We start from the raw sequence: 19,314 nt of genomic DNA on the forward strand, positions 1-19,314 counted from the left end.
AGACAAAGTAAACCGGCCCCCATAAGACGATGGGATAAGGATGAAAGGATATAGATTTAAGATTTTCAGCACGAGATTTGAGGAGATAGAACTGTCTTCCACTACTGGTGGTAATGACCTGGAACTTGGTACCCATGAGATAGGTGGAAGCAGAGACGATGAATGCTTTGAAAATGAAATTGGATGCGTTGCTTGAACAAAAACATACAGGGCTACGAGGACAGTGAGAAATGGGGATGATTAAATTGCTCTAGTAAAACCTGATGTGGATGAGATGGAGGAAAAATTGTCCTGTTCTGTAATTACGACAATCAGTGCTGTTCTGAGACTGTCCAAGGCTGGAATGCTATTTATTTTGTGTCTACCCTTCAATGTTTTACTCCTACAATGTGCTGAATTACAGTTTGAATAGATGACTGTCAGATGCAGGATTCAACAGTTTGTTTTTATAAAATGCTTGTCATTTCTTTTAACACCATTTTCTTTCAATTTAGATGGTGGAAAACCAGTTTATTCTCTCCTTCATGCATCGTTTTCTTGAGTATCGTGGAGCAACAACCTACTTTGCATTTTGCTTTCCATTCACATATTCTGAATGTCAAGAGATGTTGATGCAACTGGATGAAAAGTTTGAATATTGTAAACACCTGACTACGAAGAGGTAGGATGCAGTCTGAGAATTTCAATTGAGCACCTTGTGCAATTAATTTTCCAAATGATTTCCATGCAAATATTGTTGCCCTTTGAGAAACAACTTGTATTTAGCTTTTGTTGATATGTAAGTTGATGACTGGAAATGCACTGCTGTTGTTCACTTCAGTGAGCTTGCTTCCCATTAGTTCATAGTAGACCAGCATGAGGCTGGAAGAACACAGCAAGCCAGGCAGCATCAGGAGGTGGAGTAATCGACATTTTGAGTTCAGATCCTTCATCAGGACCTGATCATCAAGTTACTGTCGTGTATTTGTGATTGTATTGAAGACCCATTATGTGTACATTAGTTGAATGCTGTAATTGCAAAATCAATAAGAAATGGCTGTTCTACAAACATTTTGAAGATTAGGGAGTTGGTGAAATAGATATTAGGCAGTAGATAGCGATTAATGTAATGTGGTAAGATATTGAGTAGAGATGCTAAGTTGGGGTTTCTGCTGCTTCTAATGTGTAAATGGCCTGAATTCAGAAATGCACCATATGCCCAATTTTGCAGATGCTAAATTATCCGCCAAAAAATTACAGATGGCGCTGGAACAAAATTTCAGTCAGTCGAATTCAGTATAGAACAGTGCAAGATATTTCACGTTATAAAATAAGAATAGTAGAAATATTGAATGGTGCTGAACCAACTAAGAGGATGGCGAAAGAATGTCTGGAAGTAAGGATGGATTCAATACTTACCATCTCTATTGCAGTGCAGTAAAGCAAACAAGTGACAAACCCTTAAAAACCAATGGTAGTGATAATATCAATGCAAATAGGGAAATTGCAGAACTGCTTAATAATTACTGTGATTCGGAATTTACAGTTGAGGAAGAAGCCAGCATTCCAAATGTCCATTGGACCAGGGTTAGCGACTCTGCAGTGTTAATGTAAACAAATAGCAAATAAAGAAGAAAATTTTAGGAAAGAGTGAGAGCTAACTAAGACCAGATGATTTCAATCCCAAGAATTTAATGGAAGTAGCTTAGAGCATTGGAGACACTTGAGTTATAATCTTCCAAAGTCACTCTTCTATTCAAGAAAGATGAGAGAGAGAAACCAGGGAATTATAGACAAGTTTTATGAACATCTGTTGTCGGGCATGTTTATAATTAAGGACCAAGAGACTGAAATGGCAAATTTTCAGAACTACTTGCCTGATGAGTCTAGTTGAATGGCTTTTAAAAGCTAAGTACAGTATACAGAGAAATATAATGTCTATAGTTATTTACTATTGGGAAATCAGCAGGAAACAGGGCAGTGATGATGGCCAGGTACTCTAATTGGAAAGATTTGACTTATGGTATCCAACGAGAATCTACTTTGGGATCTCAGCTATTCATCATATTTATTGACCATTTAGATATATGGCATTAGATTACAGATCATCCATAATTTTATTGAACAGGAAACAAGGCATTTACTGCTGTTTTATTTTCTTATGTCCCTAAATCATCTTGTACATCTTTTCTGAACCCTTTCAAGTTTCACAACATCTTTCCAATAGGAAGGAGACTAGAATTGCGCACAATATTCTAAAAGTGACCTAACTGATATTCTGTTTAGCTACAACATGACCTCCTAACTCCTGTCCACAATGCTCTGACCAATAAGGAAAGTATACCAAACTCTTCTTTTACATCCTATCAATTTATTTTTTATCGGACTTCTTTGGCAGCATCTTCTGTGCAATATTTTAAATTGAAGCTGTGATTTGCTTTTCCAAAAAAAGTGTACTTTACTTTTATTGCCAGAGTAAGAGATATCAATATTAGACATTTCTGTGTCAGCTATTGAAATACAGAGCAAAGTCCAAATAACCTACCCAACATTGTACCTCCCACCCTAACCTCTGGTTACCTCTGCTTTACCATTGCAAATTTCTTTGTGCACCATTCAGTAGCCTTTGAGCAAGAATGTAAATTTGCACTGAATTGAAGATGGTTTTGTGCTGTAGACCTGTGTTGAGAAAGAATTTAATTTAGACTGCTCAATCCTATTTTTATATTATTTTTGTGGTTAACAGGCAAATAGATCATCCATTTCTTCTGTCAAGATTTAATTTGATCTCCGATCCCAAATAAAAGGTCAATGTATGACTCACTGATTCACTGGGGTCCTCCATTTGTAATTGTTTATGGTCTTAACACAGGAATGTCTGTGTTGCGTATTAGAGTTCCTATAGGCTACTGGCAAGAACTTGAAGATGGAGTTCTCCTTCAGTTATCCCTAAAAAAAACTATCTCTTTACCCTTTCTTTGTATATGGGGAGGCAGTTTGATTTGAACATGGACAAATATTCCTTTTTGAAGTGCTCTTATCTTATTGTATGAATTTAAATTTGTGAAGTGAATAACTTGTAACACTAGGAAATTTCGCTTCAGTCCTCCAGATAGTATTTACTATCACCGTGAGCCTCTGTGTTATTCCTTGGACAAACGACGTGTTGATCTTATCACCATTACTTCATGCGATGGAATGGCAGCAGAATGTGAACCAAGACTTGACAAGCTTTTTCCAGATGATTCCATTCCTCGCCCAAAGCAGTTTCCTGGGAAACAAGTAAGAAAATCCAAAGTTCTGTATTCAACTTAGTTGACTTTCTGTTCAAAAGCCACATGTTGAGGTCTTAGTTTAAAAATTGTTTACCATAATCTCTAGGTTTAAATTTGGTTTATTCATTTAATTAATCCAAATAGAAATAGGCCTTTGATCAATATTTGATAAAAGCTAATCCTACACCTCTACTTTTTCTTCATTGCCATACAGCTTTTCATTTTCAAATATTTATCCACATTTCCTTTAAAAGTTTAGTTGCATCTGCTTCCAACACCTTTCCAGGCAGTACAATCCACATACAGTATCCCGTATTGTTTTCCCTAATATTGCCTATGGTTTTTTTTGCCAAGTGTTCTCTGGCTGCTGATGTTGTTCTGTTTTCATGATTGAATAATGCTATCAAAGCTTCTCTACTTTGAGGGGTCAACCCAAGTTTCTCTAGTCTCTCCATGTGACTGAAGTCTTTTATCCTCAAATGAACATGAACACTTCATCACACTTTGTTTGGAGTTGTGGTGCACTGATTTAATTCTTATTTCCAGGCCTTAGCAGCCAAATGAAGTCCTTAGAAACACAACTCATAATTGTTGGCTGTCTTAATATAAACTCAAAAAAGGTTTTAGTATTTTGAGAAAGAACTTGAGTGCTGTGCCCGACTCTACAAAACAACTGTGGGCCAAAGCAAAGCACAAGTCCAACTTTATTTTAACTGTTAATTCCCAGGCTAAATAAATCATCCCCAGTCAAATGAACTTCTGTGATCTAAATCATTTGTCTCTGTGATTGATTGATTGTATAAATTAATTAAATCAAGCTTTTCTTCTGTTCCAGGTGTTTTTCCTCAGCAGTCGAGTACATCCTGGTGAAACTCCCTCTAGTTTTGTTTTCAATGGTTTCCTAGAGTTTATTTTACGGGCTGATGATCATCGTGCTCGTATGTTGAGACGAATGTTTGTCTTTAAACTTATACCCATGTTGAATCCAGATGGTGTAGTGAGGGGACATTATCGGTAAGCATGCAAATGTTAAGATGTTATAATATTATTCAATCAGGGAACTGCTGCGATTATGTCTTTGAATACCTGGTTCTGCCAACATTGGTTGTAGCACCAAATTAACAAAGCATCAGCATTAGATTCTGGTGTGCATTGGAAATACAAAAACTGTATTGAGCTTTAGGAAACAGCAAGAAAGTGGAATTAATAAGAGAGCTTTACCAGAAAGGCAGCATTGGCATAGTGGCTGAATGCCTTAACCTGTTCTGTTTCAATTTATGTTTCTGTGTTTTGTATTTTGCAGTACTGACTCTAGAGGTGTGAATCTGAATCGTTTATACTTGAATCCAGATTTTAATTTGCACCCTTCAATCTATGCGGCCCGTGCAGTCATCCTGTATCATCACGTTAACAATCGTGTGTCTTTGGGTAATTGTGACTGGAAAAAGTTCTCTTCATTGTCATCCAGTGGTCCTCTATGCACAAAAGACTTGAACCATTCCATCAATACGACTTCTACCTCTCTTGAGACCACTCTGTCAGAGATGGAGAAAAGCAAAAATATAAAAAACTTTGAAAATGGGGAAGTAGATTGTATAATTTCCTGTAAAGATATTGACCATTCAGATTCATTAATTCAAGGCAAAGATAACAATGGGCAGCCACTTTCAGAAACACACAATGGAAAAACAGTTTCATCGAGTGGTAATGGTGCACTTTGCGAGAAGGCAACTGATAGTTTTGACCCTTCAGAAACTGCTGAGCACATTCCTCCACATGAAAGTGGAATTGCATACTATGTGGACTTGCATGGCCATGCCTCAAAGCGGGGTTGTTTTATGTATGGAAATTCACTTCCTGGTGAAAATAACCAGGTTAGTATTAAGTGTATTATTTGTTCAATGAATCCCAAGACTAACACATTTTGCAGTTGTTGTGGGTATGTTCACTGAGCTGGGAATTTGGTTTGCAGACATATTGTCCCATTTCTAGGGACATCATCAATGCTGTGGAGTCTCCTTTGAAGTGCTGCTGTACTGTGTCGGTTGAAATTTATTTGGTTGCGTTCCCGCTGCTTCCGGTTGTTTGTTGCAGTGGTCAGTATATTGGGTCTAGGTCAATGTGTTTATTGATAGAGTCCACTGAGAGTGGCAAACATCTAGGAATTCTCTGGCTGTCCTCTGTTTGACTTGTCCTGTTATTGTTGTGTTGTCCCCAGTCGAATTTATGGTCCTTGTCTTCTGTGTGTATAGATACTAAGGATAGCTGGTCATACCGTTTAGTGGCTAGTTGATGTTAATGAATGCAGATCGCGAGTTTTCTGCCTGTTTGTCCTATACAATGTTTTGTGCAGTCTCTGCATGGAATCTTGTACACCATGTTTGTCCTGCACATGATGTCCTTGGTGAACATACGTATGACAACTGCAACTGGCACCCGAGCTACAAATCTTTACACAACCCTTGAACTAACATATTTTATCTGAGTACATAGTGATTTTATTGCATTCTAACATAAAATATAAAATGAGATGTTATTATTATAGAGTCCTTACATTGCTTGAGGGATCTCAGTTCTGTAAATATATTTTTATGTGAATACCATTAGCGGACAACAGAAAATGATGTCCGATATCATGAAGATTTGGATATACTGTAATAAAGTTGGTGCAAACTGCTCGTTTTAAAATATTTCAGTGCATTTGATATTGCATCCTTAAACTTTAAAAGTGTAACTTTTTCTGTCTCCCTATTAGTTTAATCATATACTATCTACAAAGATGACATTGGATGCTTTTTAAGGTGTGCACATTATTGTAAAATTTAATGCCCTCGAAAATAACCAGGAATTGCATCATGGAAACTAACCAATCAATTCAACCAGTCCAATAACATAAATTGTGTGAAATTTCCAAACTTATTTCTAACATCAGGATATCAGGCAGTATTTGAAAGTGAACCACATAAGGTGATATTAAAGCAGGCATCCAAAATCTAGTCAGAGGTAGATGTTAAAAGCACTTATATAGAAGGAAAAAGAGGTGAGGAGTGATTTGGGTATATTAAGAGGATTGCTGCCAATTGTAGAGCAATGGAATTTATGGATGCACAAAAGGTCCGAATTGAGAGAATGTTGTGATTTCAGAGCATTAGCCCATTCCTTTTTGTTTTTCTTTCTCCTTCCTCCCTTTTGGAATTTAATCACTTCTGCTTTCCAGGTAAAAACAATGACTGCAGATGCTGGAAACCAGATTCTGGATTAGTGGTGCTGGAAGAGCACAGCAATTCAGGCAGCATCCAAGGAGCAGCGAAATCAACGTTTCGGGCAAAAGCCCTTCATCAGAAGCCCTTCCTGATGAAGGGCTTTTGCCCGAAATGTCGATTTCGCTGCTCCACTTCTGCTTTCCATCCTATTACAGACTTTTCCTCTCCCCTTTCTTTATTTCTGTTTTGGTTAACTGCTGATGTTGTTCTTGTTCCTCTTTAGGATATGTTATTTGCCTGAGGAGGGTATGGCTTTCAGGTACTACTTTGAGCAATGCACTCTTTCATATCAGTTGAAACGAGTGGAGTGTTTCGGCCATTCCATTCGTTGGGGATCTAAGTAAAAGGATATTGGATCTGAAAAACTTAATTAAACTTGAGATTTCAGTTGTCTTTTAAAGACTTCAAGCCTTCAGCATAGTTTACAGTATTAAAAATAAGATTTGCACTGCCTCTTTCTTTTATTGCTTTCCACGCTTCATTGTAAATCTGTTGTTTCCATGTCATAGAACATTAAAATGGAATCATTTTTGCTACTGATTAGGTTGAATGTTATAAGATCATAAGACACAGGGGCAGAAGTAGGCATTTATCTTAATCATTCGGCTGTGCCATTCAGAGGGGTCATGGCTGATCTGATAATCCTCAACTTCACTCTCCTGACTTTTCCCCGTAACCCTCAATTCCATCATTGATTAAAAACCTGTCTATCTCAGCCTTGAATGTACTTAACAATCAGCCTCTACAGCCATCTGTGGTAAAGAATTCTGCAGATAAACTCATTTCTGTCTTAAATGGGTGACCCCTTCGTCTGAGATTATGCATTCTGGTCCCAGACTCTCCCACTAGGGGAAACAACTTTTTTTACATCCATCCTTTCAAATCCTCTAAGAATCTTATTAATGTTTAGCTCTCCTCTGTTCTTCCTGCCAAAGTGCATAACTTCCCCACATTGTGATCTACCTGACAAGTTTTGACCCATTTGTTGAACCTGTCTGTATATCTCTGTAGACCCCTTGAATCATGCTCTGCACTTACCTTCCCACATGTTTTTGTGTCATCCACAAATTTGGCTATAGTACATTCACTTCACCCAAATCATTAATACAAATTGTAAAGGAGAAAGTGAGGACTGCAGATGCTGGAGATCAGAGCTTAAAAATGTGTTGCTGGAAAAGCGCAGTAGGTTAGGCAGCATCAAAAGAACAGGAGAATCGACGTTTCGGGCATTCATGAAGAAGGGCTCATGCCTGAAACGTCGATTCTCCTGTTCCTTTGATGCTGCCTGACCTGCTGCGCTTTTCCAGCAACACATTTTTAAGCAAAATACAAATTGTAAATAATTGTGACCCCTGCACTGATCACTTTGGAACTCTCAAATTACAGGTTGTCATCCTGCAAATGTCCAATTATACCAACTCTCTCTATTCTGTTAGTAAGGCAATCCTCATATCCATGCTAATGTGCTATCTCCACCACCATGGGCTCTTTATTAAGTAACTTATCATGGAATCACGCAGCATGGAAACAGACCTTTTGCCGAACATTAATCCCAAACTAAACTCATCCCACTTGCTTGCTCCTGGCCTATATCCATCCAAACCATTCCTACTCATGTACTTATTCAATTGAGTTTTCAACATTGTATTTGTACCCACATCCACTATTCCTCAGGAAGTTCATTCCACACACGAACCATCCACTATGTAAAATCTTTGCACCTCATGTCTATTTTAAATCTTCTTTCTCTCACCTTAAAAATGTGCCCCCTAGTCATGAAATTTCTCCTAGAGAAAATACACCTACCATTAAGTCTGTTTATAGCCTTCATTATTTTATAAACTTCTGTAAGGTCACCTCTCAACCTCTTAGGCTCCATTGAAAAATGTCCCAGCCTATCCAGCCTTTCTTCATATCTCAAACCTTCCACACCCAGCAACATCCTGGTGAATCTCTTCTGAGCTCTCTCCAGCTTAATAATATCTTTACTATAACTAGGTGACCAGAACTGGACACAGTATTCCAGAAGAGGCCACACCAATGTCCTGTATTACCTCTACGACTTCCCAACTCCTATACTCAAAGGACTGAACAATGAAGTCAAGCATGCCAAATGCCTTTTTAACTACCCTGTCTTCATGTGACGCAAATTTCAAAGAATTATGTATCTGAACCCTGAGCTCTCTCTGATCTATAATACAACCTAGACCCTACCATTAATTGTATAAGCCTACCCTTGTTCATTGTTGAAAATGTGTTGCTGGAAAAGCGCAGCAGGTCAGGCAGCATCCAAGGAACAGGAGAATCGACGTTTTGGGCATAAGCCCTTCTTCAGGAAATGAAACTTTACCCTTGTTCATTGAACTGTCCCAAATACTGGCAGATCATGTCAAACAGCATGTCCCTTTGGCTATTTGCAACAGTCAAGGTGCTGACCATACCTAACCAGGCCATGCTTGCAAAATTCCAGTTTCCAACATTAGGTGTGCTTGAACGATTGGACGTCACATGGTAAATAATTTTGAATGTAGTAAGAACTATGCTGACAACCAATTTAAGATTGCCAGTGGGACTCTGTGTGGTATATTTGTGCATGCCATGTGCAACATATACTAACACACACTTCCCCTTAATGTATCGTGCTTGCTAAATCCTTAAAGAATTCTAATAAATTTATCAGGCATGGTTTCCTGTTCGTGAAGCTGTGCTGACTCTGCTTGATCATATGTATTTCTAAATGCTGTGCTATTACGATCTTTATAATAGATCCTAACATTTTCCCCATGACTGATGTCCAGCTAACTAGCCTATAATTGCCATTTTTTTTAATCAACTTCCCTTTTTAAATAAAGGTGTTACTTTGATAGCGTACAAATCCTCTGAGAATTTTCCTGAATCTTCGGTTTCTTGGAAGATTACTATCAGTGCACCCAATATCTCTTTTACACTCAACACAGATTCTGTAGGGTGCATATTTTTGGCTGTGTTGATTGAACTGTGTTACTGCTTTCACTTTTAAAAATGCTTCTACTTCCATGAATGTAAACATTTGCTTCCTGTGCTTGGTGACTTTTAAGCTCAATATTCTCAAATAGGATTAAATTCTTCCATTTAATAGTTTTCTTTTTTCATTATCCAAATAGATAGAGAATATGTTGTTTCCAAAACTGATCTCCATGAACTCAGCACACTTTGATTTCACGGCTTGCAATTTCTCTGAGAGAAACATGTATGCCAAAGACAAAAGGGACGGACAGTCTAAAGAGGGAAGTGGGAGAGTGGCAATTTATAAGGCGACTGGAATTATTCACAGGTGAGAGGGTGTTTCATACAGTTTATGAAAAGTTTTTTTTTTGGTTATACTTCAAGTTTTTTTTTACTTGCAGAGTTTTAAATAAAAAATGTTTATTTTGTATTCATGCCATGTTAAAGAATGCAAATGGTGACAGCTGAAAGTTTTTGAAATAATATTCATATCTTTAACTCAAGCATTTTTAATGTAACTTAAATTTCTTACGTTGAGTGCCCTAATTGTTCTAAATAATTTTACTCATAAGTAAATTTTGTAATGATTCGATTCAAAACTGAAGTTTTAGCATTTTGTTATATTTTCAAAAACCGATATTATTCTCAGAAACAAACCTGTAATTTGAAAATGGAGATCAAATAAGTTCAATCCAGACAATAAATTCGCCTTTAATTTATTTTATGTTTCTTTGCTGTTATGTACTTTCAAGCTTAAAGTTAAGAAAAAAAAAGTGTTAGGCAACATGACATTTATATTTCTCTTCAAAATTTGAAAAATAAATCTGAAATCTGTTCATTATTCTTTTGTTTGAATTTTCAGGAAAATATAATGCAGCAAAGCTTTACTATGACTATTGGACATACTTAAAAACAAACAGCTAGTCACTTTAAATTTCATTTTGTTCTATATTGTTCAACAGAAAATACACTGCCCACAGTGATCTGAAAATATTATTTTTGACTTGGTTTCTAATTAGATTTCTCATTACTGGACAATCTCTCATTGTAGTCAGTAGAATCTGACTCAGTGGTGCACAAGATGGTGCTGTTTGTTATTCTAGTTTTCTATTTAAGATTTTATCATAATTCAGGTGTAATTATTGATGCTCAGTTTGATTGTACTGTTTTTCAAAAGAAGCCAAAACATTCTTCTTTTTTTAAAGTTGGTATAACCTACTTTAGAGTCTTGGAGTCCTAGAGTCCTTGACCCAAACTGGTCCATGCCGACCAAAATGTCTGTCCATGCTAGTTCCATTTCCCTGCACTGGGCTCATATCCTTCAAATCCTTTCCTGTCTATGTATTTATCCAAATGCCTTTTAAATGTTGTTAATGTACCTGTCTCAACCACTTCTACTGGTAGCTAGTTCCAAATGCTTACCACCCTCAGTGTAAAAAAAAATGCTCCTCAAGTTCCCTTTTATTCTTTTCCCTCTAACCTTAAACTGATGCCCCCTAGTTCTCTATTCCCCAACCTTGGGAAAAACACAGTACATTCACCCTTTCCATATCTCTCATGATCTTATACACTTTTATACGGTCCTCCCTCCAGTGTCCTATGCTCTAAAGGAAAAAGTCCTAGCTTGTCCAACCTCCCCCTAAGATTCAGACCCTTGAGTCCTAGCAGCATGTAGATTGTAATTTTTTTCTGCATTCTTTTTCCTGTTTAATAACATCCTTCCTATAGTAAGCTGACCAAAAGTGAACACAATACTCCAAGTGCGGCTTCAACAATGTCCTTTATAACTGCAACATAACTTTGCAACTTCTCTACTCAGTGCCCTGACTGATGAAGGCCAGTGTGTCATAAGCCTTCTTCACTGCCCTGTCGACCTGTGAATCCACTCTCAGAGAACTGTGAACCTGAACTTGAAGATCACTCTGTTCCATTGCACTCCTTAAGGCCCTACCAATCACCATGAAACTCCTACCTTGATTTGACTTTCCAAAATGCAAGACCTCTCACTTAACTATGTTAAACTCCATTTACCCTTTCTCTTTTCAAGGTTCTGCTGCAGTTTCTGATAACCATCCTCGCCACCACCTACTTTAGTGCCATCAGCAAACTTACTAATCATGCCTTGTACATTCTCATCCAAATCATTGACATAGATAACAAACAATAATGGGCCCAGCACCGACCCCTGAGGCACTCCACTAGCCACAGGCCTCCAGTCCGACAAGCATCCTTCCAATATGACCCTCTGCTTCCTACTATCAAGCTAACTATGTATCCAATTTGCCAGCTCCCCCTAGATTCCATGTGTTCAAGAGTTCCAGAGCAGCCTACCGTGTGGAACCTAACAAAGGCCTGCTGAAATCCATATAGACTACGTCTGCCACCCTGCCCTCGTCAACCTTCCTGGTCACTTCATCAAAGAACTCTCTCAAATTTGTGAGGGATGATATCCACTCTCAAAGCTGATTACTCCTAATCAAACCCTGTCTTTCCAAATGCGTGTATATTCTTATCTCTCAGAATCTTCTCATGTAACTTAACCACCAAAGGTGTTAAGCTTACTGGTCTATAGTTCCCACGCTTTTCTTGCAGCCTTTCTTGAATTATGGCACAATTTGTACAGGACATTGGTCAGGCCACTTTTGGAATATTGCGTGCAATTCTGGTCTCCTTCTTATTGGAAGGATATTGTGAAACTTGAGAGGGTTCAGAAAAGATTTACAAGGATGTTGCCAGGATTGGAGGATTTGAGCTAGGGAGAGGCTGAACAGGCTGGGGCTGTTTTCCCTGGAGCGTCGGAGGCTGAGGGGTGACCTTTTTGAGGATTACAAAATTTATGAGGGACGTGGATAGGATAAACAGACAAAGTCTTTTTCCTGGGTGGGAGAGTCCAGAACTAAAAGGCATAGGTTTTGGGTGAGAGGGGAAAAATATAAAAGAGGCCTAAGGTGCAATTACTTCACGCAGAGGGTGGTACATGTATGGAATGAGCTGCCAGAGGAAGTGGTGGAGGCTAGTACAATTGCAACATTTAAAAGGCATCTAGATGGGTATATGAATAGGAAGGGTTTGGAGGGATATGGGCTGGGTGCTGGCAAGTGCGATTAGGTTGGGATATCTGGTCAACATGCATGAGTTGGATCGAAGGGTCTGTTTCCATGCTGTACGTCTCTATGACTATGATACACACTACCCTCTGTCTTCTGGGGCCTCACTCGTGGCTCACAATGATGCAAAAAATTTTCCTAATGTAATTTCATTCGAGAATTTGTCTGAAAGTTTTGTGATTTTTCAAAGTTTCTGTGTTTTCCTCCACAGCTATACCTTGGAATGTAATTATAATACAGGCCGCTGCGTGAACTCAGTTCCTCCTGCTTGCCATGACAATGGACGAGCAAGTCCACCACCACTACCTGCTTTTCCACCTAAATATACTACAGAAATCTTTGAACAAGTATGTAAACATTGTAAACATAAAGTGTCATATATGCAGTGTTTTGAATTTGTGATGCATACACAAAGTCTTTCCTCTGAATTAATACTTCACCTTTTAAATGAATTCAGTTTTTCCATTCTTCCTACCCAAGTTGATAATTTAACATTTCCCCAATCCCCCCAGTTTATACAATATGTTGTTATCTTTTGAAGCAGTCCATGTGCTTCAGCAACCTATCTGTGTTATTTCTTCCCTTCTAGCTTCCTTTCACCAGAAAACCTGGATTTATCACTTATCTAAGTTAAAAGTTACACAACACCAGGTTGTAGGCCAACAGGTTGATTTGGAAGCACTAGCTTTCGGACTGCTGCTCCTTCATCCTCCACAACCACCTAATGAAGGCGCAGCGCTCTGAAAGCTAGTGCTTTCAAATACACCTGTTGGACTATAACCTGATGTTGTGTGATTTTTAAGCTTGTACACCCCAGTCCCAACACCAGCATCTCCAAATAATCCCTTCTCAAAGTCAATTATATAGATTGTAAATCACTGAGGCCTAAGCACTTGAAACTAACTATCATCCCAAAAGTGACTTCTTTGGTCCTTTTCTACTTTTGTCTGTGAACCAGTCTTCATTCTCTTCCATATAATATTTTCAATCCCATGTGCATTATCTTGTGCAACAAACTATTATAGAGTACCTTACCTAATCCCTTCCAAAAATCCAAGTATACTACGTCCACTAATTCCCCCTTGCTTGTCCTGCTTTTTGTACCTTCAAAAAGCTCTAATAGTTTTGCCAAACATTATTTCCTTCTCATTAGGCTTTGCCTAATATGGTAATTTTCAATATGACTTGTTACTTTGTAATATATGTTGTTATAGATTCCACCTACTTTTCATTTTGGCCACCTGACTGATCATTCTCTTTTCCTTTCCTATCTTGAAAAGAGAGGTAATTTTTGCTCTGTTTCAATCCATTGGGAGTCTTCTAGAATCTAGGGAGTTCTGGAGCCTCAAATACTCAAATAATCTACAATAACTGTAACCACTCTTTCAAAACTCTAGGCAGAAGGGCATTGGGCATGGGGGAATTTTAATCCCATTAATTTCTCAGCTTTTTTGCCTTCACTAATGTTAAGAACTTGTAAGTTCCCCACAATGTATCTTTTGCTTTCTGTTGTGAACACTGATGCAAATAGGTTTTTTTTCTATAATTTTCTCATCTTTTATGCCAGTGCCTCTAATATTTTCAATGACCTCTTCCTAACATGGTTCCTAAAAACTCTTAAAATCCATAAGATAAAGGAGCAGAATTAGGCAATTTGGCCAATGGCGTCTGCTCTACCATTTGATCATTGCTGATATGTCTCCTGCCTTAATTCTTGTATTAATCAAGAACCTGTCTATCTCAGTGACTTGGCCTCAGAGCCTTCTGTGGTAATGGGTTCTATAGATTCACCACCCTCAGTTCTAAAGGGCTATCCCTTCATTCTGAGGCTGTACCCACAGATCCTCGTCTGACTTAAGAGTGGAAACATCTTCTCCATGTCCATTCTATACAGGTCTCTCAATATTCTGTAAATTTCAATGAGATTTTCTCCCCACATCTTTCATCCTTCTAAACTCTTTCGATTACACACCCAGAGTCCTCAATCACTTCTGGTATGAGGAGCCCTTCCTCCCTGGGATTATTCTAGTAAATCTCCTTTGAACCCTTCCAATGTTGCCTGCATGTCACTTCCACTCCCGTGGTTGCCACTGCCAATGTCACTTCTACCCCATATTGACATCACCCACCGGAACACTGATGACAACCACGCTGCCCCAGCACACGCCACCGAAAGCACTGCTTACACTGCCTTAGATGCCATGCCACCAAATACACCACTTCTGCCCCCATGACCATCACCTATGATGTCATCAATGATCCCGTGACTGTCCCTGAAGTGGGGGCAGTCTCCAACTCTACTCTCAACACTAGGCCCCAGCCCCCAGCCTTGCTGGGTTTTCACCATTTCCCCCAAGACCTCCCCGTCACTGAGAATGAATGATCAGTCCTCTACGCTCCCAGGTCAACAAATTTCGAATGCATTGTGACATTGATCTTTTCTTCCTCTGTGTCCATGCTTACTACTTCAGTCATGCCTCCCAACCTCCCTCCGTGGTCCCTTCTTCCGTCTCCAACACACTCCATTGTTTTGGCCCCCTTACGGGCTTCTTTATCTCCAACTGCCATTGTGACATTAACCACCTCAATCTCTCACCCTTCCCAACCACTGCAACCTCTTATCCTCACAATGTGTAGCCCTCCATTCCCTCTGCTCTAATCCCAACCTCACCATTAAACCAGTGGACAAGGTAGGTGCAGTGGTAGTTTGGTGCACTGGCTCCTACATCACCGAAGCCAGGTGCCAACTCACAGACACCTCCACATACCGCCATGACATCACCTCCCATCACCAAATCATCATCTCCCAGACTGTCCACAGCCTCCAACTCCACAGTTTGCACCTACCAAAATTCACACACCTGACTGCCCAGGTTGACTTATTGTCTCAGTCTGCCCCTGCCCCACTGAACTTATCTCCTCATATCTCGACACCGTCCTGCCCCTCATGATCCCCATGTACATCCAACCATGCCCTCCACCTCCTCCATGAGTTTTGTTTCCCTGGCCCCCAATGCCTCATCTTCACCATGGATATCCAATCTCTATACGCATCCATCCGCCATAGCGAAGGCCTCCAAGTCCTCCAGTTATTCCTATCCCACTGACCCAACCAGTATCCCTCCACCGACACAATCATTTGATTGGCGGAACGGGCTTTCACCTGCAACAACTTCTCCTTTGAGCCCTCTAGCTTCCTTCAGACCAATGGGGTAGCCATGGGCACCCGGATTGGCCCCAGCTACGCCTATCTTTTCATCAGATACGTGGAACAACCCATCTTCCTCAGTTACGCCATCACCATTCCTCAACCTTTCCTTCGCTACATTGATGACTGTATTGGCACCACCTTGTGCTCCCATGAGGAGGTTGAACAGTTCATCAACTTCACAAATACCTTCCACCCTGAACTTTAAGTTCACCTGGGCCATCTCGGACACCCCCCTCCTCTTCCTGGACCTCTCCAGCTCCATCAATGGGGACTGACTCAACACTGACATCTCATAGCTGTGGGGACTAAACCGCTTCCCCCCTGACCCCCAGCCCCGCAAAGTAGAAACGTGACCCCTTACTCGCAATTCCTCTGCTGTATCTGCTCCCAGGAGGAGCAATTCCACTTCTGGACATTCTAGATGGCCTCCTATTTCAAGGACCACAATTTCCCACGTGGTCAGTAATGCCCTCCAGCACATCTCCTCCACTTCCCGTACCTCCGCCCTTGAACCCCACCCCTCCAAGCGCAACAAGGATAGAGCCGTCCTGGTCCTCAACTTCCACCCCACTAATCTCTGGATGCAGTTAGACTGTACCTTATCACTTGTCCTTCATGAAGAATTTTGGAAAGAACACCTTCAATCTCAAGTCCATTAGGTTGCGTCCTGCAGCCCCTGTGGGAAAGGGAGAGAGGGGATCCTATCGCATGGTTCCCTGAATAGACTGCCACAGTCATTTGGCAGAATGCCTCATCACCAGAACTTTCCAACAAGCACCAAGACATTGCTTGGCTGGTCGAGAGAAGGGCACTACCTGTGAGATCTTTCATGCATACTCGGTCTCTCTCTGTGGCACTGCATGCTGTCCTCGAAGCAGTTGCGAGGGCGTAAAGATTGTCATACATCTCCTTCTGGAATGTGCCTTTGGAAAGCAAGTCTGGAGAGATATGCAAAGTCTGTCCCGGGGTGCTCCGGTTTCCTCCCACAGTCCAAAGATGCGCAGGTTGGGGTGGATTGGCAATGCTAAATTGCCCACTGTCCAGGGGTATGTAGGCTAGGTGGGTGAGCCATGCGAAATGCAGGGTTACAGGGGTTGGTTTGGGGGCAGTGGAGTGGATCTGGATTGAATGTTATTTGGAGGGGCAGTGTGGAGTCAATGGACTGAATAGCCTGCCAATCCACACTCTAGCGGTTCTATGATACATGCCGAGGGATGTTCTAAAGCTTGGGGCAGCTGCTGCCAAGGCGTAGTGGAGGAAGACCACCATGTAAAGTTTTAATGCCCTTGGTTTTTGCAATTGCAGAGTGTGTCAAATTCCAGTGTTTTGCCTTGGTGTGCAAAGAATGTGTGTGTGTATATAGAGTATAGTGAAGCAGTTTTAGGATTGTGATGAAGTTTCTTGGACATATAAACCTTTAGGGAGTGGTCAATAAAGCATCATGAATCAAATGCTTTGGTCAGTTCACTGAATGCAATGGAGAATTCTGGTGGTATTCTTGACACTTTTCTTGAATTTACTTGTTTACAAAGACCATGGAAACCTGAATACAACTTTATTTAAGACTGGGACTCTGGGATGTTGTCATTGTCTACATGATCTTAATGGGTAGGTGATCTGACAAACCACAATGGTTGGCCCCATCTTTCTCTGCAGCCTTCTAGCGTGCGGTGAGGCACACAGTCTTGCCTCACTTGTTTTTCTGCTGGTGACATTTTTCCTTTTTGGAAAGGTTGCCATGCAACTACATCTCAGTCAAACCTATTCGATTATACCCCCTATTTATTTCTGCTATTATTTAATCTCCAGTCCTTCCTTTTATACGTGAGCGTTCTGTTTTTGAGAACCCCCATGAATGATGAAATTTGCGAGTGTGGGACCCGTTAAAAATCCCAGATATGTAAGTTTGCCCATGTATGTTGAACTTTGTTGCTACTTATTTTTGACACGGATAGACAAATTCACAAGTCATGAACTTGCAGCTACCGTTATTCATTACAATGCCTTGTACAATCAGATTTGGCACCATTAATTTTAATGTTACTCTTCATAATTCATATGACTTTAATCGCCGCAGTCCTATAATGATCTTCCAGCTTGGTTTTACTTAGATCGCTATTCTACAGCCTTGAATTTGTATCCTTATTGAATTGTTCCTCCTGTTATTAGTTTGAAGCCCTGTTTACTGCACTAGTTGTTTGATTATTTATGAAATTGTTCATAGCCTGTTCTTGGGGGATTCCATCCTAATGGAATAGCTTCCTCTTTCTCACAGCTAACAGTACCCCATTAGTTGGCATCTTGTGCAATGTTCAAAGTGCATAATTATAGCTACTTTGCTCTGCAAAAATTAGTTTCTGCATTTCCTACATTACAACTGTGACCACATTTCAAAAGTATTTAGAGGGATATATGCCGAAGGCAGGCAAATAGGACGTTTTATTTGGGAAACTTGGATGAGTTGGACCAAAGGCTCTGTTTTAATGCTATTTGACTCTCTTACTATGTTTAATTGCCTGTAAAGCAGTTTGAGATGTTGGCCGTCATTGACTTTTCTTATGCAGCTCATCAATTTCCAATGAGAAACAATATTCCAAACTGTATCAGCTCAATTTGATTATAAACATTTGTGTTAGTTTTCTCATGCACATCATTATACTATGCACTCTGTTTTAAAATAAACACTTTTAAAGAACTATCTTTGCTTTTTAACCCTCTGAATTGTGTGTTAGTATATCTGATTCTGAGAATGTTTAATTGATGGAAAATTAGGGATCCTGTAAATTGTACTTAGAATGAATATTCAGTAACATTGACGGTTATTTACAAAGCTAAATGGCCACAACTGGGATATGGGTTTGGATATTCTTAGACTTGCTATTGCATTGATGGAAGATCAGTCCTCAGTAGAGGCCTCATCTTCATCCCCCTACACTCCCGGATTAACGAGTTCAACACGCTGCGAGACACCGAACAATTCTTCTGCCGCCTTCGCCTCCGCGCCTACTTCTTCAACCTGGATTCTCGCCCACCCTCTGACGACCCCTTCTCCCAACACACCCCATTCACCTGGACACCCCGTGCTGGCCTCTTACCCGCCCTCGATCTCTTCATAGCCAACTGCCGCTGCGACATTGACCGCCTCAACCTGTCCACTGCTCTCACCCACTCCAACCTCGCAACATGCAGCCCTCCACTCCCTCTGCTCCAACCCCAACCTCACCATCAAACCGGCAGACAAGGGAGGCACGTTTGGTAGTTTGGCGCACCGATCTTTACACTGCTGAGGCTAAACGCCAGCTCGCGGACACGTCCTCCTACTGCCCCCTTGACCATGACCCCACCTCCCACCACCAAACCATCATCTCCCAGACCATCCATAACCTCATCACCTCCGGAGATCTCCCATCCACCGCCTCCAACCTTATAGTCCCACAACCCCGCACCGCCCGTTTCTACCTCCTGCCCAAAATCCACAAACCTGACTGCCCCGG

The 19,314-nt window shown here is 40.4% G+C and overlaps 1 protein-coding gene across 8 annotated transcripts in view; it reads left to right on the forward strand.

The window, feature by feature from the left end:
• The window catches only part of agbl5 (AGBL carboxypeptidase 5), a 131,745-nt gene that overhangs the window by 37,923 nt on the left and 74,508 nt on the right, over nt 1–19,314 (forward strand). For all 8 annotated transcript variants that reach the window (XM_043676261.1, XM_043676271.1, XM_043676282.1 and 5 more), the window contains 6 exons: nt 495–661; nt 3,084–3,261; nt 4,090–4,268; nt 4,558–5,128; nt 9,661–9,830; nt 12,821–12,956. In XM_043676261.1, coding sequence (XP_043532196.1) covers nt 495–661; nt 3,084–3,261; nt 4,090–4,268; nt 4,558–5,128; nt 9,661–9,830; nt 12,821–12,956 — 1,401 coding nt within the window. The remainder of the gene's footprint in view (nt 1–494; nt 662–3,083; nt 3,262–4,089; nt 4,269–4,557; nt 5,129–9,660; nt 9,831–12,820; nt 12,957–19,314) is intronic.

This window comes from Chiloscyllium plagiosum, chromosome 3 (genome assembly GCF_004010195.1).
Source record: "Chiloscyllium plagiosum isolate BGI_BamShark_2017 chromosome 3, ASM401019v2, whole genome shotgun sequence".
NCBI lineage: Eukaryota > Metazoa > Chordata > Chondrichthyes > Orectolobiformes > Hemiscylliidae > Chiloscyllium > Chiloscyllium plagiosum.